Consider the following 26,878-nt stretch of genomic DNA (forward strand, 5'->3'; position numbering starts at 1 on the left):
TCTACTTCCTCCCTGACATTATAATTATCATTCTAAATTGTTTGAAATACCAAAAAAACTAATAAATAAACACAAGAGAATAATAATAAAGTTAATCTTATTATTATTATTATTATTTTATTTTTAATTTTTATAGCCCTTATAATTAATATTATTATAGATATAAGTTGAAAAAAATAATTAACGTTACATTAAAATGTTAAATTTGAGATAATTTTTTTCTTTTTTACGATTATTATTGTGGGATGAAGAGAATAATTTCTAATGATACTGAAGGAGGAAGGTTAAGAACATGTTCTCATGGTAATTATTATTATGGGATGAATGAAGTAATTTCTAATAATATTAAAGGAGGAAGGTTAATAATAAATTCTGATAGACGGAGTTATAAGAAGTCATGAATTTAAATATTTTTAATAAGATAACATATTAATTACTAACATTTTTCGATAAAAAAAATACATTCACACACATTACAAAAATATTAGTGAGACTTGTTATATAAAAGTGAAATCTGTAAAATTTTATAATTTTTAATAAATTTTAACTAATAATTAAAGGTGTGTTTAGGAGAATATATTAATAACATTTATTATATATTACATTAGTTAGAGTTTAATATATATGTATTATAAGTGTAAATATTACTTATTCAATTAGTTATACCATCTATCATCTAGCCAAAAATTCATCACAGGACATGCCGACACGGTAGAGATGAGATTTTATTAGCTCTTTACTCTGATATTCCTCTAGTTTGTATGCCATTTAAATTGGAATAATATAAGAACATTTGCGCATTAACATAATTTTTTTATTTAAAAGAAATCAGCAAAGGGCTTATATCTTTATTTTTATGGAAAGCTAGAACTATTAAGGTGGAATATAGAGAATTTATATAATATGAAACATGAATCATAATAAAGTTACTTCTTAATTTTTTAAAATTGTATTCCCCATTTATCATTCGCTGAAAATGTTGTTAATTTTTTGGCATATTATATATCAGTCGAGAATAAAAAGCGCAACTCATTTAAACCGTAATTTTTATTTATGACTTTTTTTTAAAAAAAATTAAAGCTAAGTGCTATCGACAAATTGAATTTGGTTTTTATTTTTTATTTTTTGAAAAAAATCTCTTCTAAGTGTTTGTTTTGGAATTTTGTAGTTGTAATATGGCGATGTTTATTAACAACTTTTGAGAATTAAATTCTTATGGACCAAGCCATACGCTTTCTAGAAGGTATGAATGAATAGACACCGTTCAAAGAATCAAAATCCATTTGTTTTGAGTCCAACTTTGGGTTTGAACTGCACAACATATTTCACAAGTTATTCAATGACCCTTCTTAAATGAGAAAATGTTTCGATGTAGAATATAAGTAGACTTACATAGAATGTACATAGACTTCTTAATAAGAATAGAAGCCTAACCAAAGTCATAGATGTCACTCTTGACTTATATTAAAGTTAAAAAAGAAAAATAAAACTAAAAGTTGAGAATAACATGATATATATGAGTTCGATGTCTCTCTATCTACTGGAAGTACTACTAAGAGAAAGAAAGACACAATGTTCTTGTAAGATTTACCTGTTTTGTGTTTTTCTCTTTTTACTGGATGTTTCCCGTCATTAATTTTTTTTTTAATTTGGCATATATTGAAAGAATATTAATTAAAAGGTGAGAGAAATTATTTTTTACTGTAAATTAAAACAATTTTGATATATGGTTATATAACCAAAATTAAGCAAGTAAAATTACTTATGGTTTAGGTGGTAAAGGAGAAAGAAAGGGACTTAGATTCTATTTTTATACAAAAAAAGAAAGGAAAAAATATATCCTAATTATGAGTACACTATACCAGTTAATAATAAAAGTGATATAAATATTAATAGTAGTAAACAACATTTTTTAGAGGCATAAAAAAAAAGGTTGAACTGCCTTATACTTCCATCACGCTGTTTACTTATAAAACAAACTTTGTTAAACTACATACTTTATTTTTGGGAGGCTTTAAACTATATACTTGAAGCAGAAGCTTGTGTGAATATTAATCCAATTTGAAACACCCTTGGCGCTTTAGAGGCAGGAAAATCATCTCTCAAGCAAGGATCAACAGCTGCAGTCAATCATGTTTGGTTGGTGAAGTTGCCAAACTAGGTGCCAAAAGGACAATATTCCAAATTGGCAATAACAAACATGAATGATTACAAAGCTCATGCTTTTGGGTTGACTAGTGTTTTTTAAGGTATCAATGTCTATTCACACTAGAGATGTGTTTGCAATTTAGGTTGTTACTAACAGAGAACTGAATCAAGACCTATTTTGCGCTTTTATCTAATATTTTCATATTTTAGGATCGGTTAAATTGTCAAAAGAACAATTAGACTACAGAGAATTCATAGTGATCCTTATCTTTTTGGTGTATAATAACAGTTCGAATCTAAATCATCAAGCATCTATTCCAATTCACCACCGTTAAGCCGATCATAGTGAATATTTATAGTGACCCTTTTGGTCTTACCTAAACTATAGAGGGGTATACGAAGAGATTTTATTCCACCTATATTGATTTGTAACTAATGGATTGAATTGAATTGGCTTACAAAGCTAAAGTGCTAAGAATTTAGTCGGTCTCTTTAGTTTGTTTAACTTGATTAGTGGGTTGATTCAAAGGTTTGATTATGAAAAATATATAAAATCCAAAAATTCTTAAATAACATTGAATAGATTTAAAAAATACAATGAAAATTAGCTCGTAGATTAAAGTGCTAACTGCAGACCAAAGTATCTTGTATCGTGAAAAAAAAAATAAAAAAAAATAAAATGAAGAGATACTTCAAATACTATCTAACAAAGTGCTAATGACATGCTAGGAGCTTCTAGCAAAAGTAATAAATTATACGGACCAACCCACTAGTTTTGACCATATACCCCAGCTAAGCTATGAATGCGTATAAGCTTTCTGACTTTGTGCGCAAGATTTAAATAAGTTGTTTCTGACTTTTGTGGTTGTTGACTTGAGATTACAGAGTTGACTAGCTTATAGAAGAATAATTGTTTGCTTTGACAGTAAAATAATGAGGGCATACTCATTTTGCCGGAGTCAGGATTTGGTTATGCTGTTTAATTAGGGTCAAAATTTTAAGTGATTAATTCAAGAGTGGGTATTGCAAAAAAATAGTTTTTTTTTCTCTTATCCACGTAGATATTGCAAAAAAAATTTAAGTGATCAATTCATAGCTTCCAAGATGTAATGATTATCTGAAAAACATACAACTTAGTGTTATTAAGACTTTTTATGTTAAGATCTTAGTAATAGTAATGCTTATCTACTGTATAAAGATTTGCAAATAACTTGGTCATCAGGGGGAGGATCTTTAACTGAAGCAATCATAGAAAACGCCATCGGAAGATTGCTTTAATTAATGTCGGCGTAATTACTTCTCAAAATTATCCATGTAACTTATAAATTAACTAAAAAGTTAGTGATGCATATCTACATGGATAAGAGAAAAAAAACTATTTTTTTGCAATACCCACCCTTTATATATACACACGTTAGTCATCATCTTTGAATCATGTATGCAAATAACAATGAACAGGGTACTACTCATTCTCATACCCACACTTTAAAAAAACATTCGTATCTCAATCCATACTCGCATAGGTAATTAATTTAATATTTGTATCTTTTCCCGTGGAATATCTATTTGTACATTCCCATACCCATTACCTACACTTTAATTATGAGAAATTGATAAATAAAATATTGATAGAATGTATAAATAAATTCTTTTAAACTGTAAGAACGCTTTTTTTCACTGTGATACAAGATGCCCCCTCAACGTAAATAAAACACAATAGTACCATGAATAAGAAAAACAAGAAAACTCGGGGGAACTGAGAATAATATACTAGTGCCCAAAATTTAAAGGCTTAGATGACAAGGCCAAAAAAATCATTCAAAAAAATGGGGGTTTGGGATTCCTTGAGTGTAAGCAATGGTATTGTCAGCCCCCTTGAGCTATAGGACGTGAATAAGGCAAACTCTAGTCCCCACAACAGTTGCCACACCATTTAATCAATCTACTTGGGCATCAAAACCCAACAAAAATCAATCAAGAATTAAACCTTATTTTATATCAAATACTATGGATAACTAACATCAAAACATCAGCCGGTTACATGGACGTTCACCACTCAATAGTTTCTTATTGTGAAATGGCAGTCATGATGGCAAACTTGCATCGAGCATCTCAAAGACCCATTTTCCAACAACTTTCTCAAGCTTCATACCGTTAATCTAAGGAAAGCAGTGCAAAGTTCCCAAAGTCCATTGCCGCATTCTCAGCACCTTAACAAATATTAAGCATCATCGTGCCAAGGCAAGTTACATGGATCAAATTGTTGCTATTAAGCTCTACCGAATACCAGATTTTCAATAAAACCATTGATGTTGCTTACACTGCTGGAAGAACTTTTTTCCAAACCATGGGAGTATAAATCCATGGGCTAACGAAAGGAATTACCGTTAGGAAGTTATTGATCATCCACAAAAGACAATACTGGAACTCCCTTGCTAGAAAAGCTTGAGCACACAACTCGCATCTCATCACCTATTTTAAAGTGCCTTTTGTTATTTTCCTGCATGACAAAACAAGAATAGGTTAGCAAGTGAACTGGATGGTTCATGGTGCAGATGAAAAAGTTGGTTAGGCAATTATACATGAAGAGGAAGAGAATAAATACAATTTAATAATAGTGGTGTGGGTTTTAGAACATAAAGGAATTCTTGAGCTTATGTGTGAAGTAATGCTACAAAGAAAAATAGATCAATAGTTGCAGAAATGGAAAACAAGAAGGCATCAATTTTTTAAGCCTGTGAACTTGTGCGTATGAATGATCAGCAAAGCAATTCCATTGACAAACTGATAATGATTAATAAATACATCATTATGGCCACTAAAAAACATATATTATGGTTAACTAAAAAATGCCAAATGACTAGAGAATATCTCCTTAACATGAAATCTTGAGAAAAGAGGATACAAAAATGACTCCTACCTCAAACCGGTAAATTCCTCTAAGTCCTCCACCCAAATCCAACACTAACCCATGTGCACCAATTTGCGAGACTTTGGCAGTTACTTCGCTTCCGAGTTTCAGATCTTCTGCAGTTACCTTATCTTTAGGTCCCTGCTCATCCCCTTTTGGCCTTTGAAGATCAGATTTTGACTCTTTGTGCATTGAAAGTTTTGACTTCTTAACATTTGTATAAGGCAGGGGACCTGAATGAGAAGATGGAGCATCAACATCTCGAGATCTACAAGATTTAGCATTTTGAGATCGAGATTTTGACTTGAGATCCAATTGCACCCCATTATCTACTTGAGGATTTTTTGAAGACAGATTCAAGCTGGATGATTTCTCCTCTTCATCACATTCTGCAGCACTACGTATTAAAATTACTGGTACTTGGGAGGTTTCGGATTTTGCTTCCCCCAACTCAAGATTGCCTAAAGACAACTCAGAAGCAGAATTTTGTTCTTCTTGTATACTAGACACATTCCCAACCGGTGCCCAAATGTTGGCTGTTTCTTTTACAGATGCAACAGATTCTTCAACTACAACATTAGTCTCCAATCCTCCAGGATGAGGCAAAGTTGCTTTAAGGGATAATTTAATGTTACCATGAACATCTTGGCCTATGCATATCAAAGAAAGCTTCTGGCCAACAGAGACAACCTCTGAAACTCTGGAGACCTAAGGATGCACAGTTATTAAAGACACATTAATACATACAAATTGCTATGCCTGTTAATAGCAGACCTGACACATGATTCTTAATGATTAGCAATTAAAATAGTTAAATCATACATACCGGTTCATGTGACAACTCAGAAATGTGGAGTAGGCCCTGCTGGCCACCATTAAACTCCACAAAAGCTCCGTATTCTTTTATAGTGGTGACAATACCTGTGTAGATACCTCCAACTTCAATTTGACGGCCCACAATAAAATCAATCTGACAAACATGGTTGAACTTCAGTATGACAGCCACAAGGAAAAAGATGAGGGTAAATATTTAACCATTTGTCACTAATATATGCAGGAATTAGCATGTATATGAACAAAAAATGAACTTAACAGATGACTCAGCACCCGAGGCTTGCACCAAGTGGGAGTGATGTAGCCAGTCTCCACAAGCAGAGAGTATGTTTCCAGTATATATGAACAATTATATAGAATAAAAAATGATTTACTAGAGAAATCTTAATTCTTAAGGAAAGTATTGCTTCATGACATCATCAGCAGATCAATTCCTGATATAGGGCAGACAATTATCTCGTGTACAACAACGAGAATAAAATTCCAAACAAAAAGCACAATTGGATAAAAATTAGTGGTTCAACAGAATGGAAGGAATACCTTTTCTAGTATTTTGTCCATTACAGATTGATTCTTAGCAACTATTGTAAGTGTTCCATCACCTACAGACATCCGTGCACCTGATTGTAGTACATACATAACAACATGTTCAGTAAATGTGTTCTGTTCCTCAACGTACACATAATATATACCACAGCATGCAAAAACTCTTCTGCAAGCATGTTCATATTTAGGAGCCAAAAAAGGGACTATATGATAGCTAAAGGAACTAAAAGATAAGCTAAAATTATATTGGAATGGTTCTGATACCCATTTTATTCCATTGCTTCCTTTATATAGCCTTTCTACAAGATATTTTCTGCTAAGTTGTTATAACAGACTTTCGAATTTGTTAAACTATTACAGGTATCAATTAAAACGTGGGAAATTACTTTCGGCGCTTAATGAGTAAGATTCTAGAAGCTGTGTAATGGGCATGTTCTCACACGTAATTTGCAAGGTATTTGGGCCTGTGAGTGTCACGTTTGTTTCTGCTATTTATAGCTGTGAATTCCTCTTTGTTGTCTGCTGTGTAGTTTGGGACTGCTGCAGTCTCTATGTGTTCTGTTATTTGGATGTTGCTATCATCGCCCTCCCCTTCAAAAGGAACCTCGTCCTCGAGGTTAAAAGTGTGCTTCACATCGGACCAAGACTCCCATGAGGCGTCCTCTGGAGGAAGACCTGCCCACTGGACGAACACCTTGCGAGCCGCCGGGGTAACCGAGGTGTCCCACTGCCAATCTAAGAACGCCAAAGGAGTGACGAGGGGATGATGCTCCACGCTGGACGGCGGTAGGGCAGCGGAGGTAAGGGGAAGAGGGCCTTGGTGACGTTTCAGCAGGGAAACATGGAACACCGGATGGATGCGAGATGACGGAGGAAGCTGGAGTCTATAAGCGACGGAGCCGATGCGTTCGATCACTTGATAAGGACCGTAGTAGCGCTTGGAGAGTTTGGAGTAGGCAGGAGCTACGGACTTCTGTCGGTAGGGTCGAAGCTTGACATAAGCCCAATCTCCGACGGAAAATTGCAGATCACGGCGGTGCTTGTTCGCAGAAGTCGTCATGAACTCTTGAGCTTTGCGAAGACGCCGGAGTAATGTGTTGTGAAGTTCGGTGCGATCCGTTAGCATGGAATCGACAGCATCAATAGGGGAGGTCCCGCGGACATAGTCAATTAGAGAAGGGGGTGCTTTGCCGTAGGTAACTTCGAAGGGGGTGTAGCCCGTGCTAGTATGAACAGTGGTATTGTAAGACCATTCAGCGAGCGATAAAAATCGAGACCAGTGGTGGGGTTTGTGATGCACGAATGAGCGGAGATATTGCTCCAGGACGCGGTTGACCACTTCGGTTTGGCCGTCGGACTGGGGATGATATGCCGTACTCATCCGTAACTTAGTGCCACTAAGCTTAAAGAGTTCTCTCCAGAAGCTGCTGAGAAACAGAGCGTCCCTGTCGGAGATTAAACTCCGGGGAAAACCATGGTGTTTACAAACCATGTCAAAGAAGAGGCAAGCAACCTTATGAGCCGTGTGACTGGTGGGTAATGGACCAAAGTGAGCACCCTTCGAAAAACGGTCTACGACTACTAGAATGACTGTGTATCCCTTCGAAAGAGGAAGACCGGTTATAAAATCGATAGATAAATCTTCCCATACCGCGGAGGGGAGGGGAATGGGTTGAAGCAGGCCCGGTGGCTTCTGTGGTTCGTACTTCGTCTGTTGGCAGGTAATACACTGGGCCACAAAACGGCGGACATCGGAACGTATGTTGGGCCAGTCAAAGCTTTGACGAAGGCGGTGAAGAGTTTTGGTGGCGCCGGTGTGTCCCCCAAGGGGAGTGGAATGAAATTCCTCCATAAGAACCTCAGTGAAATGAGTGGGGAAAGGAAGCCAAAGTCGGTGATGGCGAAAAAGTAAATCGTTGTGTACCGTCAGGGAAGGATGAGCCGCGGGTGTAGACCGAACTTGGTGTACTAAGTCCCGATACTGGGGTTCCTGCATAAGCGTGTGGCGGAGCTTATCCATAAAGTCGTAGTGTGGGACTGAGAAGGAAAAGCATTCGCCCTGAGGAAGACGAGACAACGCGTCGGCAACAATATTAGAGCTTCCCGGCTTATATTTGATGTCGTAATCATATCCCAGGAGTTTCACGAGGTAAGTTTGCTGCTCCGGGGTCTGAATGACTTGCGACATAAGGTCCTTGAGGCTCCTATGGTCGGTGAGGATGGTGAATGAAGAGCCCAAGAGGTAATGGCGCCATTTGCGGACGGCAGCCGTTATGGCATGAAGTTCACGGACGTACGCCGATGCCTGTTGTAAACGAGGGCATAGTACTTTGCTGAAGTAGGCGATGGGGTGGTGTCGCTGGAGGAGAACAGCCCCGATAGCCACCGCAGACGCGTCCGTTTCCAGGATAAAAGGCAGAGAAAAATCCGGGGTAGCTAGGATTGGAGCTTGGGTCATTAAGGTCTTGAGGGTGTCAAAAGCCGTGGATGCTGTCGGGGACCAGAGAAATTGATCCTTGCGAAGAAGGGCGGTAAGAGGAGCTGCTACGGAAGCGTATCCCTGAATGAATTTACGATAAAAGCCGGTGAGGCCGAGGAATCCTCGAAGGACCGTGGTGGTGGTGGGAATCGGCCAATCAATCATGGCCTGGACCTTATCAGGATCTGGAGCAATGCCTTGTGCCGAGATGATATGTCCCAAATAATTGAGCTGAGATTGGGCGAAAAGGCACTTAGAAGCTTTGAGGAAAAACTGTTTGTCAAGTAATGTGGAGAGTACAGAGTCCAGATGAGAAGCATGGGTGGAAATGTCTGGGCTGTAAACTAGTATGTCGTCGAAGAAAACGGCGACAAACTTCCTCAGGAATGGCCGGAGGGCATCGTGCATGGCCGCCTGGAAGGTTGAAGGTGCGTTGCACAGGCCGAAAGGCATTACGCAGTATTCGTAATGACCCTGATGAGTGCGAAAAGCCGTCTTGGGGATATCGGAAGCTGCCATCCGAATTTGGTGGAAACCCTGTCGTAAATCAAGTTTCGAAAAACATGAGGCCTTGCCCAAATCGTCCAACAACTCATCGATTGTGGGCATGGGAAATCGGTCTTTAACCGTAATGGAATTCAAGGCTCTATAGTCCACGCAACACCGCCAGGAACCATCCTTTTTCTTTACTAATAGGATCGGGGATGAAAAAGGGCTATGGCTGGGCTGAATCAGACCCGAAGCCAGCATGGAGGAAATCTGGGTTTCGATTTCGGTTTTTTGGAAGTGGGGGTAGCGATAAGGTTTGACATTGACGGGGGTGGAGTGAGGAAGGAGATGGATGTGATGTTGGATGTTGCGGGAAGGAGGTAGGTGGTCTGGTTCATTAAAAATGGAGGCATAACGGTTGAGGACGATGGTGATGGAGGGAGGGGTAGGGGGTGAAGCTGGTAAAGGGGAGACGGGTTGGGCCGGTATGGGGGTTATGTGGTATAAGGCGGAAATACTGTGAGTTTGGGCAAAACGTTTAAGCTGATGGGCCGAGGCTGAGGTTAAGGTGGGGGGTGCGTCAGCAAATAGGGTAATAGTGTGGCCCAAGTAGGGAAAAGTCATGGTCAGCGCGGAGTAATCCGTGGTAACGGGCCCAAGGAGTTTCAGCCACTGAACCCCTAAGACTATATCGGCGCCGCAGAGGGGAAGGTGGAAGAGGTCAAGAGTAAACTCATGCCCTTGGAGGGAGAGAAGGGTTTGGGGAGAGAGGGTGTCACAATCTAAGGTATTGCCGTTTCCTACCATGACACGTAACGGCGGGGTAGGGGCAGTGGGGAGAGCCAAGAAGCGCGCTATTCGAGTCTGAATGAAGTTATGAGAACTTCCACCGTCAACGAGAACAATCAATTGATGGTGGCCAATCATGCCGAGGAGACGACACGTCTGGGGAGCAACTGTTCCTTCCATGGCGTTGAGGCTGATCTGGGAAACGAGAGGAGGGTCAGGGTTAGGGTCCGGGGAAATATCAGGGTTCTCAATATCTTCGTCAGCTAGGAGTAGGTGTAATCGAGACCGGCAGCGATGACCATGTGACCATTTATCGTCACAGTGGTAGCAAAGGCCTTGATCGCGGCGGATGGCTAACTCTTCGGCGGAGAGGCGTTTGACGGGGATGCGTGGGGAAGGGAGAGGGGTAGGAGATTTGGGGAAAGGTGATGTAGTGGGTTTTGGGGAAAATGATTGTGGTGGGGCAGGGGAGGGATGCGGCGGGGCTGGGAACGGAGGACGGGACCCGCGACGGCGGTCGATCAACTTATCCTCCTGAAGACGGGCGAGTTCGATGGCCTGAGGAAGGGACATGGGCCGTAAGGCCTGGACCTCGCGGCGGAGCTCGGGGATGAGGCCGGAAACGAAGCAGCTGAGTAGGGAGGAGGGAGCAATGCCAATCGTGCGGTTGGCAAGGCGTTCGAAGGCTGTCAGGTAGTCTGTAACAGAGCCGGTTTGCTGGAGTTTGAAGAGACTGCCCTGAGGGTCATCATAGAACGAAGGGGCGAACCTTGATTCGAGAGCCTGGAGCATCGCGGGCCAGGAGGGAAAATACCCGTTACGGTGCATCCACTGGTACCACGAAAGTGCCGGGCCGTCCATGTAGAAGGAGGCTATAGTAAGGCGTTCGGGTTCCGGGATCCCCTGGTAGTCGAAAAACTGGGACACCTTAAATATCCATCCGAGGGGGTCGTGGCCATCGAAACGCGGGACATCAAGCTTCAAATGATGGTGGCGTGAAATTGGGGAAGGGGGAGGTTGGGTGGCAGAGACGGGGGAAGAATGAGGGACCGCGATGGCGGCGAGGCGGTCAAAGAGGGACTCGATTTGGGTGGTGAGGGAGGCATGGATGTTGTCTATTTTGATGTTGAGGGAATGGTGGTTCTGAGACAAGGAAGCCTGGCCTTCTGTAAGGGAGATCTGACCCTGCGAAAGGCGTTGGACAGCATCGTCAAGTTTATCGAGAGTGACTTGACGCGTGTGATGCTCAGGCATGGGGCGAGGCAGGTCGGACCAGTTGATAGCTAAAGGAACTAAAAGATAAGCTAAAATTATATTGGAATGGTTCTGATACCCATTTTATTCCATTGCTTCCTTTATATAGCCTTTCTACAAGATATTTTCTGCTAAGTTGTTATAACAGACTTTCGAATTTGTTAAACTATTACAGGTATCAATTAAAACGTGGGAAATTACTTTCGGCGCTTAATGAGTAAGATTCTAGAAGCTGTGTAATGGGCATGTTCTCACACGTAATTTGCAAGGTATTTGGGCCTGTGAGTGTCACGTTTGTTTCTGCTATTTATAGCTGTGAATTCCTCTTTGTTGTCTGCTGTGTAGTTTGGGACTGCTGCAGTCTCTATGTGTTCTGTTATTTGGATGTTGCTATCACTATATTTCAATATGTAGTTTTAAGAGAATTTAGATATAAACATTGCAATTAATGACAAAACAAGATCAAGAAGGATCAGAACTAGCAACAACAACAAAGTCTATCCTACTAGGTGAGGTCAGTACATGGATCACATGACGCCATTCAACACAGCATATCAGAACTAGCAAACCCAAAAAATGTGAACAAATGAATCCTTCCTCAAAAAGCATATCAGGAAGTGTAAGAGAACTTCTTCATCATACAGTCTAAATGGCAGGTGAAGACAGGTAAACAATTAATTAAGAATGTTAAACAAAATTTCATTTAGCGGCGGTGACGGTGGAAAGGACGTTGGTGTTGTCCATGGCCAAAACGACGGCGCCATTGGCGAAGCGCGCGATCTTGCAGGTCTCGAGCGTGATCACGCGCGAACCGATTTCGAATTGCTCTGTGAAGGTCTCGAGGTGCTTGGTGGCGGCGGCGGCGAAGGTGCGGAAGCGGAAGGCACGCCATGTGAGGAAGTGCGGCAGGGTGCGGAGGAGTGGCTTCGTTCTCTTCATTCGCAACGGGTGAAGGGAAATGAAGGAAGAAGAAGCTCGCTGATGGTACAAACAGTAGTTACGCCTTCAACTTGGCGAATGAAGGGCAAAAATAACATATGGATTTCTTTTACAAATTATTTATCTAAATGGATTAGTTTTGAAATTATTTATCCCTTGATCTGTTTTTTTACTATAATACACCTTCCCGAGGGGCGCATTTTCCCTAAAGGTGACATGACTCAACTAGTGGTGGGACAGGTCTGAACGAGTGGCAAATGACTTAAGACGCGCCCTGCGGCGCGATTGGTAGCGCTGCAGCAGGCGTGTTGGGTCGCTGGAGACCCAGACACGTCCATGTACTTTGTAACCAAATGTAAACCCATTATAACCAAATGTCATTACTTTGTATGATTTTTTTTTCATGTTAATTTTATATTATTACCACTTTAACGTATCAATCTTATTGTGCAATGCTTTTAAAATAAATGACGATAATGTGAATGATACATAATTATAACCAAATATTAAATTATTAAGTTACAAAAAATTACAATTTTTCACACAAAAAATATAAACAAAATTACTATTTCATTTTATCGTCCTTGTAATTTGGATATATAACACAATTTACATTTCTAATTAGGTAAAGTTTAGCAGTGATCATCAACAAATTGTTACATATATAATACAATTTTCTTATTAATTTAAATTAAATGTGTTAAATAGCTTATAAGACAATTAAGAGACATTGACTTGATTCGGGAAACAATGACTTGATTTAGATTTTAATTTTTTTTCTTATTAATACAGATCGTTGAACTTGTCCAGTCTACGAAAGCTAATGAACTTCAAACGAAATAAAAAACATTGGTTGTGGCTTCGGGGGAAGGACTGGCTTGGAGGGGGGACCACGGGTCAGCTGGACGTGTTTGGGTCTCTAGCGCGACCCAACGCGCATGAGTCCCTAGCGCGACCCAACGCGCCCAATCGCGCCTGTACGCAAGGCGCGTCCTAAGTCATCTGCCACTCGTTCAGACCTATCCCATCGCTAGTCGAGTCATGCCATGTGTCACCTTTATGGGGAACGCGCCCCCTTGGGGAGGCGCATTGTAGTAAAAAAACAGACCAACTGGGTAAATAATTTCAAAACAAACCCATTTAGGTAAATAATTTGTAAAAGGAACCCCATTTGGTATTTTTACCATGAATAAAGTGGTAGGGTTTAGGGTTTAACAATTAAAATTAAAAATAAAATAAAAATATGTATTTTAATTTTTATTACACATTAAATTAAGAATTACTACCACATCAAAAATAAAATAAAATTAAGGATTACTAGTACTTAACTAAGAATATTTTTTATAGTACTTAGAATATGTTTGTTAGTGTGTTGTTATTAAAACTCTTTCTATGTAACTATGTCTATGGTTTTTGTTAAGAAAAAATTGAACTCTTGTTAGAATTATTAAGGATTTAATTTTTATATATTATCTTTATAAATTATATACTATCAACTATACTGATTATCACTATAACTTTAAACGTATATATTGTATATAATAATTTTTAATTGAGTGCCAATATATAAAATTATACTAACAATGTATTTTCTTAATTTTTTAATTAATAATTATACAACAATATAATATATACTGCTATATTTTTTATATAATGATGATAACTATATCATTATATTGTAACTTTAATTAAAATGTAGTAGTTTAACCAACACATTGTTTTGACGCATGTTAGGCTCACATGGTTTTATTTTTATATCATCCTACTTCATAAAGTTAAATATTTGGAAGTTTTAATTTTGGCAACGCTTTGAAATTAGTCATACTTTTTAATTTTAATATTTGAAAATTCTTTGTAAAATTACAATTATTATTTTATAACAATCTACTTTTATATTATAAATCTAAATTCTCATCTTTAATCGAAAATATTTTTAAGAATTATTATTAAATGAAATATAATATGTGGAGAAGGGACATTTTAAAGATTGAACCAATTATCGATTAAGTTAAGATATTAAATTGATGAATTATTGGTTAAATTAATAAATCAATAGTTAAAATGCATAAAACAGTATAATAATATAAAATATAAGTATATTTATTATGTGTCACACTGATCATGGTAGTCTAATAATAGTAAGTTGATATACTAAATAATCTTAAAAACTTTCCAAAATTAAGACAATACTTTTTTGTTTCCTCCTCGTATAAAGTTTTGAATTTGATAGTATTCAAATAAAAAATTAGAAATGTTTTATATTCCTCCTTCTTTTAGCATTGATGTATCCTTCAAAATATCGTGCCGGTCAAAATATTTATTCAATTGATTCAAACATATTTTTATAGTTATAATATATATTTTTCTTTTCAGTCTATTATTTACAAATCTCACACTTAAAAAATATAGCTTTTAGTATATGTTAATGGTGAAATTGCGTTAAGTAAAAATTTAAACCGGAATGAGGATTATTCCAGCTCAATTATGGGAGTATATAGTAATGCTAGAAAAAGCACACTTTGGGTGAAGCTTGTCTAGCAAGTCGCATTGAAAATTGTAAGCTGCACTGCAGAGAGTGAGAGCGAATGGTAAGAGTATCAGCGGTTCGATTAAGCGCCACCATGTTCTCCTCAACCTCTCTCAGAAACCCTAACTTCCTCCTCCTTCCAACTCGCTTCGACGCACCCGTTCTTCGCTCCCACACGCTTTCCTTCTCCAATCGCCTCTCGCTTCGATGCTACGCTGCTCGCGCCGCCTTCGACAGAGTTCCCGTTCTCAATCCCATCGTCGAAATGGACGGTAACATCTTCACACTGCACCAGCATAAGTAGTAGTTTTAGCTTGTTTTGCTTCATCACTGTTTGTTTGATTGGTTTTGCTTTGCTTTGCTCTTTAGGTGATGAAATGACGAGGATTATATGGAGGATGATCAAGGATAAAGTATGAATGAATGCTTCAATTTCTTAGTCTTTATTTATTTTTCTTAGAGTAATACACGACACCAAATTAATTATGGACAAAATGCACATGCAATTTCTTAAGTGCTTTTGGTATCGTTCCTAAGTTAAAATTGGAGTTTCTCATTGATAATCTGGCTGCACTCTGCATAATAAAGGTTAGCATAGGTTACCAAACTCTATTTCTATTTGGAAAATAGCTTCAAAAGCACTAAAAGGATTGCATGTAGGTTTTATCCATTATTAATTAATACTTGGAATTTTAACATCTTGTCAATTTTTCTCTGAAATTATTAGTTTTGTGATGTTCGCAAATGATGTCACTTGAATCCCTCAAATTACAAAAATACGGGCTAAATTGACTGATGTTCAGTAATTTTAGGGTATTACTCTTATTATAATTATTTTGGTGGTTTTGGATTTGCTTTTAATGTGAACAAGTGGTTTTGTTTCACTGCAGCTTATATTTCCTTACCTGGATTTGAACATAAAGTACTTTGATTTGGGGCTTCAAAATCGTGATGCTACTGATGACAGAGTTACTGTGGAAAGTGCTGAAGCCACTCTCAAGTGAGTTTTTTTAATCAATGGGAAGTGGCAAAAACAAAAGGCATGCATAGCACTTTAACTATTTATACTTGATTCTTGTTGTTTTTGAGTATAATACCCCGGTTGAATCACATCAGAATGAGGGGGATCCAGAGATTGTACAAGTATGAAACTGTACAATTGAAGATGGTTTAAAAGAATTAATTGGTATTTCTTATACCAATAAGATGCATCTACTTTTCGGTAGTTATCACTTAAGAATTTCACAATTAAGCGTGTTTGGTTTGAAGTAGTTATGAGATGGGTGACCTTTTAGAAAGTTTTCCAAAAAACGTGAGTGAGGACAAATCACGTTGAAAAGTCTTGTGTTGGTTTGTGGGACAATCATTAATCTTAGAAGCATATTGGTTTGTGGGTGACTTGGACTAGTTATGTGATGGTTGATCTTCTGGGAAGTTTCCGAGAAAGTGTGTGAGTAAGGATAAAACATGTTGAAAAATCTCTTGTTGGTTTGTGGGAATAATCGATGATCTTGAAAGCAGTTGAGCACTGTCAGAGTTGGTTGTCGAGGTCTCAGAAAGGGCTATCTACAGAGAATTTTGACTGGTGAAGGGTTTTGACCAACAAGGATGTTCAGTGAAGTATCATAATGTGAGAACCACCGAGAGGTTGACAATCAGGGGGCTTACATTGAGAATGATATTATGGCAGAGTTGGGTAAGGGAGGTGTAAAGAGAGATTAAACTAGTATATAAAGTTTTTGGACGTGGTGAGAATTCGAAAGACTCTAATGGTACTTATTTAGCTTCAGAAAATTTGCTTTAGACCTAAAACAACCACTTGCTAGGAGAGAGTTGATAAGGGGAAGCTGCTTGTGTTTGTCGTATTTTATTTTCCATTTGGATGCTTGAAGTCTGAGTATGTGTTTAGATAATTTGTTTAGGGTCCTTGATAAGCTTTGTGCTTGTCTTCCTACTTCAATAGTTTTTTGTTGGTTATTTTTGAAGGGTTTGTTTTACCATTTACCAAAAAGGAGGCAAATATTTTGTGGCAATGACATTGTTTTGTTCATGAATCTTTTGGTACATTTGGTTGGAGTGGAACACTTGCATTCTCTTTCTTTATTCTAATAACACTATTTAATAAACAAATTTTGAGTCCCTTCCCATGTGTTAATTGAAGCTGTTGTTTGCTGCAGGTATAACGTCGCTGTGAAATGTGCAACAATAACTCCTGGTTAGTTATATTCGAATTTAAATAAACCAAATATTCTTATTGGAGATTACTTACTCGACATTGTATTTTCTTTTTTAGCTAAGTCAGTAAGTCTAACCATTGTTAGTAGTTCGATTGTTGGTAGTTAGTTAGAACAACTGTTATAATTGTCACTAACTAACTTAGGTTAGTTGACACTTACATAACTATAATTGTTATATAAACAGAGTTGTAAACTGTTTTCAGTTAGGTTGAATTCCTTAGTACAATTCTCTTACTCCTTCTCTCTAAATCTGTTATGGTATACAGAGCTAGGTTGATCCTAAGCTAATTTTCATGGCTTCCGCATTAGAGAACTCTACTGGTGGTTCGCCACCTCCTCCTCCTCCTCCATTGCAACCTCCTGTGGTATTGTCTTCTTCGACTTTGTTTTTGCACTCTATTTTCGAGAAGCTTAGGACTTCCAATTATCTTCTATGGTGCAGTCAAGTGCAACTAGTGGTTAAAGGTCATGGTTTATCTCACTTTCTTGTTGCTCCGATCATTCTGCCGCAATTTGCGCCAATTGTGATGTAGGCATTGTGTCGTCGGAGTACCTAGTTGAGAGAAGCAAGATCAAATTCTTCTTTCCTGGTTACAATCGACGATCTCTGGAATTGTTCTTCCTCATCTTGTAGGATGCACAACTTCGTGGCATCTATGGGAGAATCTTCACACCCATTTCCATTCGATTGCTCGTGCGAGGAAGCATCAGCTTCGAAACCTCTCTCTTGACATTCACAAAATCACTGACTATCTTCTTCATGTTCAGACGTTGGTTGATGCGCTTACCTCCATTGGTGTTTTGGTCTCGCAAAGCGAACAAGTTGATATCATTGTTGAAGGATTACCGACAGAGTATGAGACCATGGTATCCTATATCTACAACAAATCTAAGCCTATGTTTGTGGATGATGTAGAATCGCTCCTTCTTGCTCATGAATCACGTCTTGACAAACTCAGAAAGAAATCTCTAGGTGCTGTAAATCTTACTAAGTGTAACCCTAATTCTACCACCAATTTCCAATCTCGGATTAGTGTTAGAGTTAACTCTAATCCTCTGGCGCATCTCACTCAAGCTTCTAATGATGCTGCTAACAATTACAATAGTTACAACAATTCCAGCAGAGGTGGTGGCTGGAATTTCTATTGTGACGACCGTGGTGGTAGTTGCTGTCACGGTGGGGGTCGCGGCAAATTTGCATATGCTCATTGTCAAGTTTGCCACAAATTTGGTCATGAAGCATCCTTTTTCTGTCATAGGTATGATGAAAACAACCTATGAATTACACCAATAACCAAGTATCCACTCAGCCCTCACAATCTTATAATCAAACACCTATCCAAACCTCACAGCGGTCTTCTACCACTGCATCCTCCTCTAATCAAACCCCAAATAGTACCTATCCACCATCACAACCTTTTAATCCCTATGACCCTTATCCCTTTTTCCCTTACTCACCTCAATACATGCCACCTCAGTATTTTTATCCTCCACCTCAATTTCAGTCTCAGCTTGTGAACCCTACTGCATCATCACCCTCTCCACATGCCCATGTTGCTAGTGTTCAACCAGTGCAATCTACAAACTGGTATCCTGATTCTGGTGCTTCTCACCATGTGACTAATGTGTCACAAAATATTCAGCAAGCTACCACCTTTGAAGGTCCAGATCAAATCACCATTGGCAATGGTCAGGGCTTGAACATTAATGCCTTAGGTGTTTCATCTTTTCATTCTCCCTTTAACTCAAAAATTCCTCTTACTTTTAAGAATCTTTTATTTGTGCCTTCTATCACTAAAAACCTTCTTAGTGTCAGTCAATTCTGTAAAGATAACTCAGTTTTCTTTGAATTTCATCCCAATCCTGTGATATCTGCTCCAGCACTCCCTACTTCAGTGCAATCCACTGCAGAATCTCCTCCTTTACTGGTCAGACCTGATAATACTCCCTCAATTTGTATAAGAGCAAAAGCTGGCATTGTTAAACCAAGGCTGCAACCAACTTTGCCTCTCACTCATGCTGAACCTAAGTCCACCAAATCAGCTCCATCTAATCCTACTTGGCATGCAGCTATGAAGGCAGAATATGATGCTCTTCTTCTTAACAACACTTGGACACTTGTGGATCTCCCTTCCTCAAGGTCTCCTATTGGTTGCAAATGGGTCTTTAGGGTCAAGGAAAACCCTGATGGTACGGTTAGCAAGTATAAAGCTAGGCTTGTTGTCAAAGGCTTTCATCAAAGACTTGGTTATGATTACAATTAGACCTTCTCACCTGTAATCAAACCAGTTACAGTCAGGTCTCAGAGATGGCAGATCTGGTAGATAGCTTTAACCTGGAGTATATGGCAGCATAGGAATGGGACAATTTTCTCATATGATACCTTCAATGGCAGTCAATTGATGGAGGATGCCACTTTCCTTTGTTGGTCGTGGTTTAAAAACTTGGAAAAGGGTTTTGAAATACCTTTTAATCATTGGTCCAGTAACTTGAGAGAGGGATTTTGTAATCAGGTGAGGGATACATACATAGGATTTTGGTAGATTATAGATAACAGTATGGTCAGTTTTATGGTTTTCTAATTCTAGTATTAAAACCTGTATTAGGAAACCATAATTCTGCTAATCTTGGACATCAATTGTACTCCTTCAGTACCCCTGGTACTGTCTTATATATAATATTTTATCTTTGCTGATAAAAAAAAAAAAAAAAAAAACCAGTTACAGTCAGTATTCTTTTGACACTTGCTGTTACTAACAAATGGAAGCTTCAAAAACTAGATGTCAACAATGCTTTTCTGAATGACATTCTTGAAGAGGAAGTCTACATGACTCAACCTCCTGGATTTGAGGACTCCAACAAACATCTGGTTTGCAAACTAAATAAAACTGTTTATGGTCTAAAACAAGTCCCTAGGGCTTGGTTTGAGAAAATCAGAAATACCCTTTTTACCTACAATTTCAAATCCAGCAAGTGTGATCCTTCATTTTTTATATGCTGGTCTATGTAGATGATATTATTGTCACAGACAATAATCATACCTTTATTAAATCTCTGGTTTCTAAACTCAATTCTGAGTTCTCCCTCAAAGATTTGGGTGATCTTGATTACTTTCTGGGAATTGAAGTCAGCTCTCAACCTAATGGATCTCTTCTACTTATTCAGTCCAAGTACAATAGAGATTTATTAGCAGAGACTACTATGGATGAGGCTTTTATAGATCAGTTGTGGGTGCTCTTCTGTATGCTACTACAATAACAAGGCCAGATATTAGTTTTTCTGTCAACAAAGTCTGCAAGTTTACGAGTAAACCTACTGAATAGTATTGTATGGCAGTGAAGAGGATACTTAGGTATCTCAAAGGGACTATCAATTTTGGAATAGCTATGCAGCCTAATTTCTCTGTCTCATTATTCTGTTCATGCCTATTGTGATGCTGACTGGGCATCAGATCCTGATGATAGAAGGTCAACCTCAGGCGCAGCAATCTTCCTAGGGCCAAATTTGGTCTCTTGGTGGTCCAAAAAGCAATTAGTAGTGGCTAGGTCCAATACTGGAGCCAAATACCGAAGTTTAGTCCTAGCCACAGCTAAAGTAACATGAATTTAATCTCTTTTGGCCGAGCTCAAAGTTCCTCATGCTCCTCCTGTTATCTTTTGTGACAACCTGAGCACAGTTGCCTTAGCTCACAATCCTGCTATGCACTACAAAACCAAACACATAGAACTGGACTTGTTTTTTGTTCAAGAGAAGGTTATCGGAAAACATGTTCAAGTGGTTCATGTCCCTGCTGCTGATCAAAGGGCAAACATCCCCACTAAAGCTCTCACACCCTCCAACTTCACTGCTTACAGGTCCAAGCTCAGAGTGGTTGAAAAGATTTCTGCCAACCCCTCATGAGCTTGCAGGGGGTATTGGAGTATACTTACTCGACACTGTTTTTTCTTTTTAAGCTAAGTCTGTAAGTCTAACCATTGTCAGTAGTTAGACTGCTGGTAGTTAGTTATTAGTTAGGACAGCTGTGTTATAGCTGCCACTAACTAACTTAGGTTAGTTTACAGTTACATAACTGTAACTGTAACTCAGTTGGGTTGAATTCCTCAATACAATTCTCTTCTCTCTCTTTCTTTCTTCTCTCTAAATCTGTTAATTCTGTATCATGATTCATGAATTAATAGACTACTTTGTTCCATAGTCAGAAGTTTTGCTAGATTTAGTGTACTGGTTTGTTCATATTACATAGTGCACTGCAAGTGGACACTAGTGCATAATCTTGATTTATCATTTTTGTGCAGAACTGATATTATCTTAACCCTTCCAAATTTTCAGATGAGACCCGAGTGAAAGAATTTGGACTGAAGTCTATGTGGAGAAGCCCCAATGGCACAATTAGGAATATTTTAAATGGTATTGTATTTAAAGTTACTTAATAACAAATGTTCAGAACCCAAGTTAATTAAGCTTTGGTTCTTTGTTTGCTGAAAATGTTACTCTATTCTAAACCTTCTTCAAAATTTTCTGTGATATTTTTTTCCTTTCTTTGTAGGTACTGTTTTCCGTGAACCCATAATATGCTGCAACATACCGAGAATTGTTTCCGGTAAGGCCTTAACTCTTGTTTGATCCTTAATAGAGGTGAAATATTGCAAAGTACCATTTAGAACTTATCCTTTTGTTTACAGGATGGAAAAAACCCATTTGTATTGGTAGGCATGCTTTTGGTGACCAGTATCGGGCCACTGATGCAATAATTACAGGACCAGGGAAGCTTAAGTTGGTATTTGGTATGTTAATTTCCAAATCCCTGCTTCCAATGGAGTTGAAACTTTTTTAAAGTTATTATTTAGAATATCACACATGTAGTTTACAAACTTATGTTCATCTCTAATTTAGTCCCAGAAGATGGTGATGCTCCAATGGAGCTTGATGTTTACAATTTCAAAGGCCCAGGTGTAGCACTTGCTATGTATAATGTTGATGAGGTTTGCATCATTTTATATTTTCAGTATGTATACAGTAATATGCTTTTGTTAAATATTTCAAGAAGTTGATTTTGTTGTTTTGGTTGCATTTCAACATTAGCTTTCTTAATGTGGCAGTCTATTCGAGCATTTGCTGAATCATCAATGTCACTTGCATTTGCAAAGAAATGGCCACTTTACTTGAGCACCAAAAACACAATTCTAAAGAAATATGATGGCAGGTGATTATTATTATGTCTTTTTTCATATATATTTTTGTTAGGTGCTTGGCACAAGTATCAGCAATAAGTTAGGGCAGACTCAATTATAGTTATGTTGCCAACTGTATGAACAGTTGGTCAGTAGTTTGACTTTGACAGTGGAAAGTATTAAGAATGGAGGGAAATAATAATGGGGAGGTTTAATCTTTAGAGTTTGATTAGGGATTGGGAAGGGAGAACCGGGACTCCCAAATTTCCTCGGACTTTGAGATATTTAGTTCTGTACTATTTCTTCCCTCTGGATTCTTGCTATCACCATCGATTCAGATTTGGGAATAAGAGTGATAGTGATATCCAATAAAGCTCATCTTTTTATATCTGTTTGTTTCTACTCTTGGAGTGTCACCTTTGTATGATAAACTTATTCAGTTCTTTGTAATTCAAACAGCCTTTTGTTTGTTGTTATTGGAGATGATTTACAGTTTGACATTATTACAGATTTAAGGACATATTCCAGGAGGTGTATGAAGAAAGGTGGAGGCAAAAGTTTGAAGAACACTCAATATGGTTTGTTTTGATGTTTATGAACCAATTTGCTTTGATGCATTACATATACACAGATGATTGACACTTTTAAGTAACTTCAGGTATGAGCATAGGCTAATTGATGACATGGTAGCATATGCACTCAAAAGTGAAGGTGGATATGTTTGGGCTTGCAAGAATTATGATGGTGATGTCCAAAGTGATTTACTTGCTCAAGGTAATATGGAATTGTAGATTGTTGAAAACTCATCTTCTATGTCCAAAATGGGAACTTAGTATGATGATAGTATGTATGATGATAACAAGCAGTAATTGGTTGATTAGCCCTTCCTGCACTTCTGTTTATCCAAAAGTGGTTAAGTTTCACCAATACAAAAAAGCATTATGTCCTAGTCCAGTAGTCCTAGCCATTTGGCTCAATTAGCGTATAAATCAGGATACTTGAAATTGGGATCATGCAGGTTATGTGAGCTCTGTTTATAATTTTATATTGAGGACCCTAAATGTAGAGATGATAACACCATAATTTGCTTTGATTGGATCTTCTAATTATTGCTGGCTAATGTTATCAAATAAATTAACTTTGCTTATGGCATAACTATGAAAATCTTGGTTATTACTGGTTTACTAAACCTTTATAAATTACACATGAGAAAATGGCCTTAAGGAAAGGATTTATTGGAAAAAAAAGCAATCACCAAAAGTTGTTATAAAATGCCAAGTTTTGCAAACAAACAACACCTACTACTCTTGCTTTACATTTACCTGACGCCTGTGAATATGTATCTGTTCTGGGTTGGTTGTTAATTTAATATTTCATTGTTGTCTTTATGGAATGTGGAAGAGGACATTTGAAAATTTGGTGACATAAATACTTCTAACATGCTAGGATGTATCATTTAAATTAAGTTTCTTGAATTCTGTGTGCAGGTTTTGGCTCATTGGGTCTCATGACTTCTGTGCTGGTGCGTATTAGAATATTATTTCAGCATTTTTTCATCAACATTGTTATCTCTATTTTGGTTATTGAACATCATACTTTATTTTCCACCCTAAAATTTGCAGTTATCTTCTGATGGCAAGACATTAGAAGCTGAGGCAGCTCATGGAACTGTAACTCGACATTTTCGGTTTCATCAGAAGGGACAAGAAACTAGTACAAACAGTATTGCTTCCATATTTGCATGGACAAGAGGACTGGAACATAGGTACTTTGTTGCTTTATTCAAGCTGCAAATTATAGTGCATTTTGATGCTCTTTGGAAGTTTTCCTTTGTTAATCTTATTTCCAAGTATGAGCGGACACTTCAATGCTTTTGCTTAAGTTTTAGATTGGAGTAAGCGATGTAATTGGATAAATTGTAATCTCTTTTTAATGCATACACTTGAAGGTGCCTGCCATTTTTTGATGTCAAATTGTCAATAAATTAGGAAATGGCCTTCCATAGTTCCATATACTTATGTGGCCTTCCTCTTTTCCATTAAGCTTTTTCCCAGACTAACATTGAACCCATGATATTTTGGAAATCTACCATGAGAATGAGGTCTAACTATTTTCAAGGTTGACAGTTTTCCCCTTGTCCTGTTTTCCTTTGTTGATAACTATAAGTCATCATCTCTGTTGTGGCATTGTTTTTGTGGCAATGTGGATGCCATTTTGATAACTTGGGATTTTTATAGACAAGGATCACTGGGAGTTCTTATAACCGATATATGCTGGTTCTAGAAATTCTGGGATGAGGATTAAATTTGTTATCTAGTCAAAACAAAGCAATTTGTCAAGGAGATGGGATTGAATCCCTCCTTTAGGGAAGCACCATTCTACTGGGGAAGGGGGACATCAATTTCACTCTCCTTTTTTCCTGAACTCACCTGTGCATGTCCTTTTGCTCATGACTTTCCTACCTGAGATGGGAAGGTATCTCTTGTCAGTTACTGTTTTTGAGGCAAGAGCCCAATGTATTTCCGTACTGTGGTTCATAGGTACAACAGACTAACTTCCGTCAGGAAACAAACAAAACATGTTTCTCTTGATACTCTCCATTTAAGATTACTTAGCTGTTTAATTTTGGGCATGGACTCATTTTGAATTATCTGCAAGAGGGCTTGCGGTGGTGATCTTGTATTAACTGATTTACTCTTTTTTTTCCTTATGTTCCCCCTTCTTCATTCTCCTTTTTCTCTGAATCTGTTATTGACATGATTGTTATTATTTACTAGAGCGAAGCTGGATAATAATGAAAAATTACGGGATTTTACTCAAAATTTGGAGGCTGCATGTGTTGAGACAGTGGAATCAGGAAAGATGACTAAAGATCTTGCAATTCTGATTCATGGACCTAAGTAAGTAGATCTTTCTTCCCTCTGCTTACTCATTTGAATAATTTAATATTGCAAATATCTTCAAAAAGTTTGTGTTACAATTTGTAGCTAACTTCCTTATTCTTGTCTTCTACTTTGAACCATTTCCTCTTAAGAATGAAATATTTAATGAAATATTTGGATCTTGGACAAAATCTAATGAAGTTTGAATAAGCAATGTTTGTTTGTTTAAACCTGTTTATTAATCATTTGATTCCAATTTATTTCTTAAAATTAACACATGAATTTGATTTGCGTGTTTATATTTATAGTGTCTACAATTTAAACTGGGTTGTGGCATCATATTGTTTGACACCCGAGCATGCATGATGTGCAGGGTATCAAGGGAATTTTACTTGAACACGGAGGAATTTATTGATGCTGTGGCACATAATCTTCAGAAAAAGCTCCGAGAGCCTGCAGTGGTCTAGACATTATTTTTGCAGGGGGGAAGAGGAACATAAGTTGGAAAAGCTAAAAAGTGGTTTGATGGGTGCTTAATTTTTTGGCCTGTGATGCTGCTTTTGGTTGGAATCATGGGACCCTAGGATCTGAGGAAAATTTTAATTGGTGGTTGGGTGGATAATTGATTCTTGGATTTTTGGCCACTGACTGTCCCATTCTTACACACACCACCATTACAGTTATTTAAAACGGTAAAAATCCGTCAGTACGGACCAGCAGAATTAGGAAAGTACAAAATTTTGATGTGAATAATGCAGATGATGGATCATGTTTTTATTGTAATTTGATTGGTTTATATATATATATATATATCCAAACAAAAATCAAGTTACTCTAAAATCATGTTTACTTAAGATTAATTCTATAAATTCACGTTGATTTCAAATCAATTTTACAAATGCTAGTTGGTACACATATTAAGAAATCTAATCTTTTCGTATTGTGAATATTTCCAACAACTTAAAAATTCCTCGCGTGGAGGAAATGAACATAAGGAAGAAGCCAAGGAGAGACACTCAGACACTTCAGGACAGTCATTGGCATGCGGTGAACCATTCACATTAGCAGCTGATTGGTATGTTGGGAGGAGAAAAGGAGCAACGCGGCATACTCAATGGGTTGAAGAAAGAAAAAAAGAAGAGCAATTTTGGATTTTTCATGCAATAAACTATATTTTTTAATATTAATAAATAGCTTTTGGTATATAAAAAAAATTTGAACTTAATTCAACTCACTTTAACTCATGGGTTAAGTGGGTCAACTCTATGTAATCCTGCCAATCTTAATTTAAACTTGGTGTAGAAGTTTCAATACCAATTGTCTTAATTTGATTTGATTCTTGAACTTCAAATAAAGTTCATTCCCACTCTCACTTTCGTTCCACCATTACCTTGCTGTAGGCAGGGCCTACCAAGTGAAATAGAAAGGAAACCCTCGTGTGCATTTCAATGGTTGAAACCTCAGCACCTTCTTTGTACACTTAGTTCATATACGTACAAATACTTGTAACTCAAAATTGTTGGTTCTCTAATGTATACAAGCATCGTTGCTTTCTCAAACTCATTTTCAACCAGTCACCTCTTCAACATTATTAATTAATTAATTGGTCTCAATATATATATACTACACCACATAGCTACAATGCAAATAATTGTAAATGAAACAAATCCAA

At 37.6% G+C, this 26,878-nt stretch overlaps 3 protein-coding genes across 3 annotated transcripts; 1 reads left to right on the plus strand and 2 right to left on the minus strand.

Annotated features, from left to right (window-relative positions):
* Window positions 1-3,762: 3,762 nt before the first annotated feature.
* Window positions 3,763-12,429, minus strand: LOC102669209 (polyribonucleotide nucleotidyltransferase 2, mitochondrial). Its single transcript, XM_014775380.3, has 5 exons — window positions 11,851-12,429; window positions 6,434-6,646; window positions 5,886-6,029; window positions 5,069-5,767; window positions 3,763-4,648 (listed from the first exon to the last, which is right to left on the minus strand). Exons 2-5 carry the CDS (start codon window positions 6,530-6,532, stop codon window positions 4,544-4,546), a joined length of 1,047 nt encoding a protein of 348 aa, XP_014630866.1. The 5' UTR covers window positions 6,533-6,646; window positions 11,851-12,429; the 3' UTR covers window positions 3,763-4,543.
* Window positions 12,150-12,389, minus strand: LOC121174937 (polyribonucleotide nucleotidyltransferase 2, mitochondrial-like). Its single transcript, XM_041015834.1, has one exon. The coding sequence runs from the start codon at window positions 12,387-12,389 to the stop codon at window positions 12,150-12,152; it is 240 nt and encodes a 79-aa protein (XP_040871768.1).
* A 2,448-nt stretch (window positions 12,430-14,877) lies between the features above and the next one.
* Window positions 14,878-25,944, plus strand: LOC100819151 (isocitrate dehydrogenase [NADP]). Its single transcript, XM_003525621.5, has 15 exons — window positions 14,878-15,188; window positions 15,286-15,329; window positions 15,807-15,916; window positions 17,094-17,131; window positions 21,483-21,560; window positions 21,700-21,753; window positions 21,836-21,937; window positions 22,047-22,135; window positions 22,253-22,356; window positions 22,834-22,902; window positions 22,983-23,098; window positions 23,812-23,846; window positions 23,947-24,089; window positions 25,102-25,224; window positions 25,580-25,944. Exons 1-15 carry the CDS (start codon window positions 14,975-14,977, stop codon window positions 25,671-25,673), a joined length of 1,413 nt encoding a protein of 470 aa, XP_003525669.1. The 5' UTR covers window positions 14,878-14,974; the 3' UTR covers window positions 25,674-25,944.
* The last annotated feature ends 934 nt before the right edge of the window (window positions 25,945-26,878 follow it).

This window comes from Glycine max, chromosome 5 (genome assembly GCF_000004515.6).
Source record: "Glycine max cultivar Williams 82 chromosome 5, Glycine_max_v4.0, whole genome shotgun sequence".
In the NCBI taxonomy this organism is placed as follows: domain Eukaryota; kingdom Viridiplantae; phylum Streptophyta; class Magnoliopsida; order Fabales; family Fabaceae; genus Glycine; species Glycine max.

What these genes read in the sequence shown, in the direction of transcription:
- LOC102669209 (XM_014775380.3), bottom strand. Translation starts at nt 6,532, where the DNA reads ATGTATGTACTACAATCAGGTGCACGGATGTCTGTAGGTGATGGAACA. An exon ending in CTGAGTTGTCACATGAACCG is followed by an intron (nt 5,768 to 5,885) that starts GTATGTATGATT and finishes GTGCATCCTTAG; the next exon opens with GTCTCCAGAGTTTCAGAGGT. An exon ending in GAGGAATTTACCGGTTTGAG is followed by an intron (nt 4,649 to 5,068) that starts GTAGGAGTCATT and finishes TTTGTCATGCAG; the next exon opens with GAAAATAACAAAAGGCACTT.
- LOC100819151 (XM_003525621.5), top strand. Translation starts at nt 14,975, where the DNA reads ATGGTAAGAGTATCAGCGGTTCGATTAAGCGCCACCATGTTCTCCTCA. An exon ending in AGTGCTGAAGCCACTCTCAA is followed by an intron (nt 15,917 to 17,093) that starts GTGAGTTTTTTT and finishes TGTTTGCTGCAG; the next exon opens with GTATAACGTCGCTGTGAAAT. An exon ending in GTCTCATGACTTCTGTGCTG is followed by an intron (nt 23,847 to 23,946) that starts GTGCGTATTAGA and finishes TAAAATTTGCAG; the next exon opens with TTATCTTCTGATGGCAAGAC.
- LOC121174937 (XM_041015834.1), bottom strand. Translation starts at nt 12,389, where the DNA reads ATGAAGAGAACGAAGCCACTCCTCCGCACCCTGCCGCACTTCCTCACA.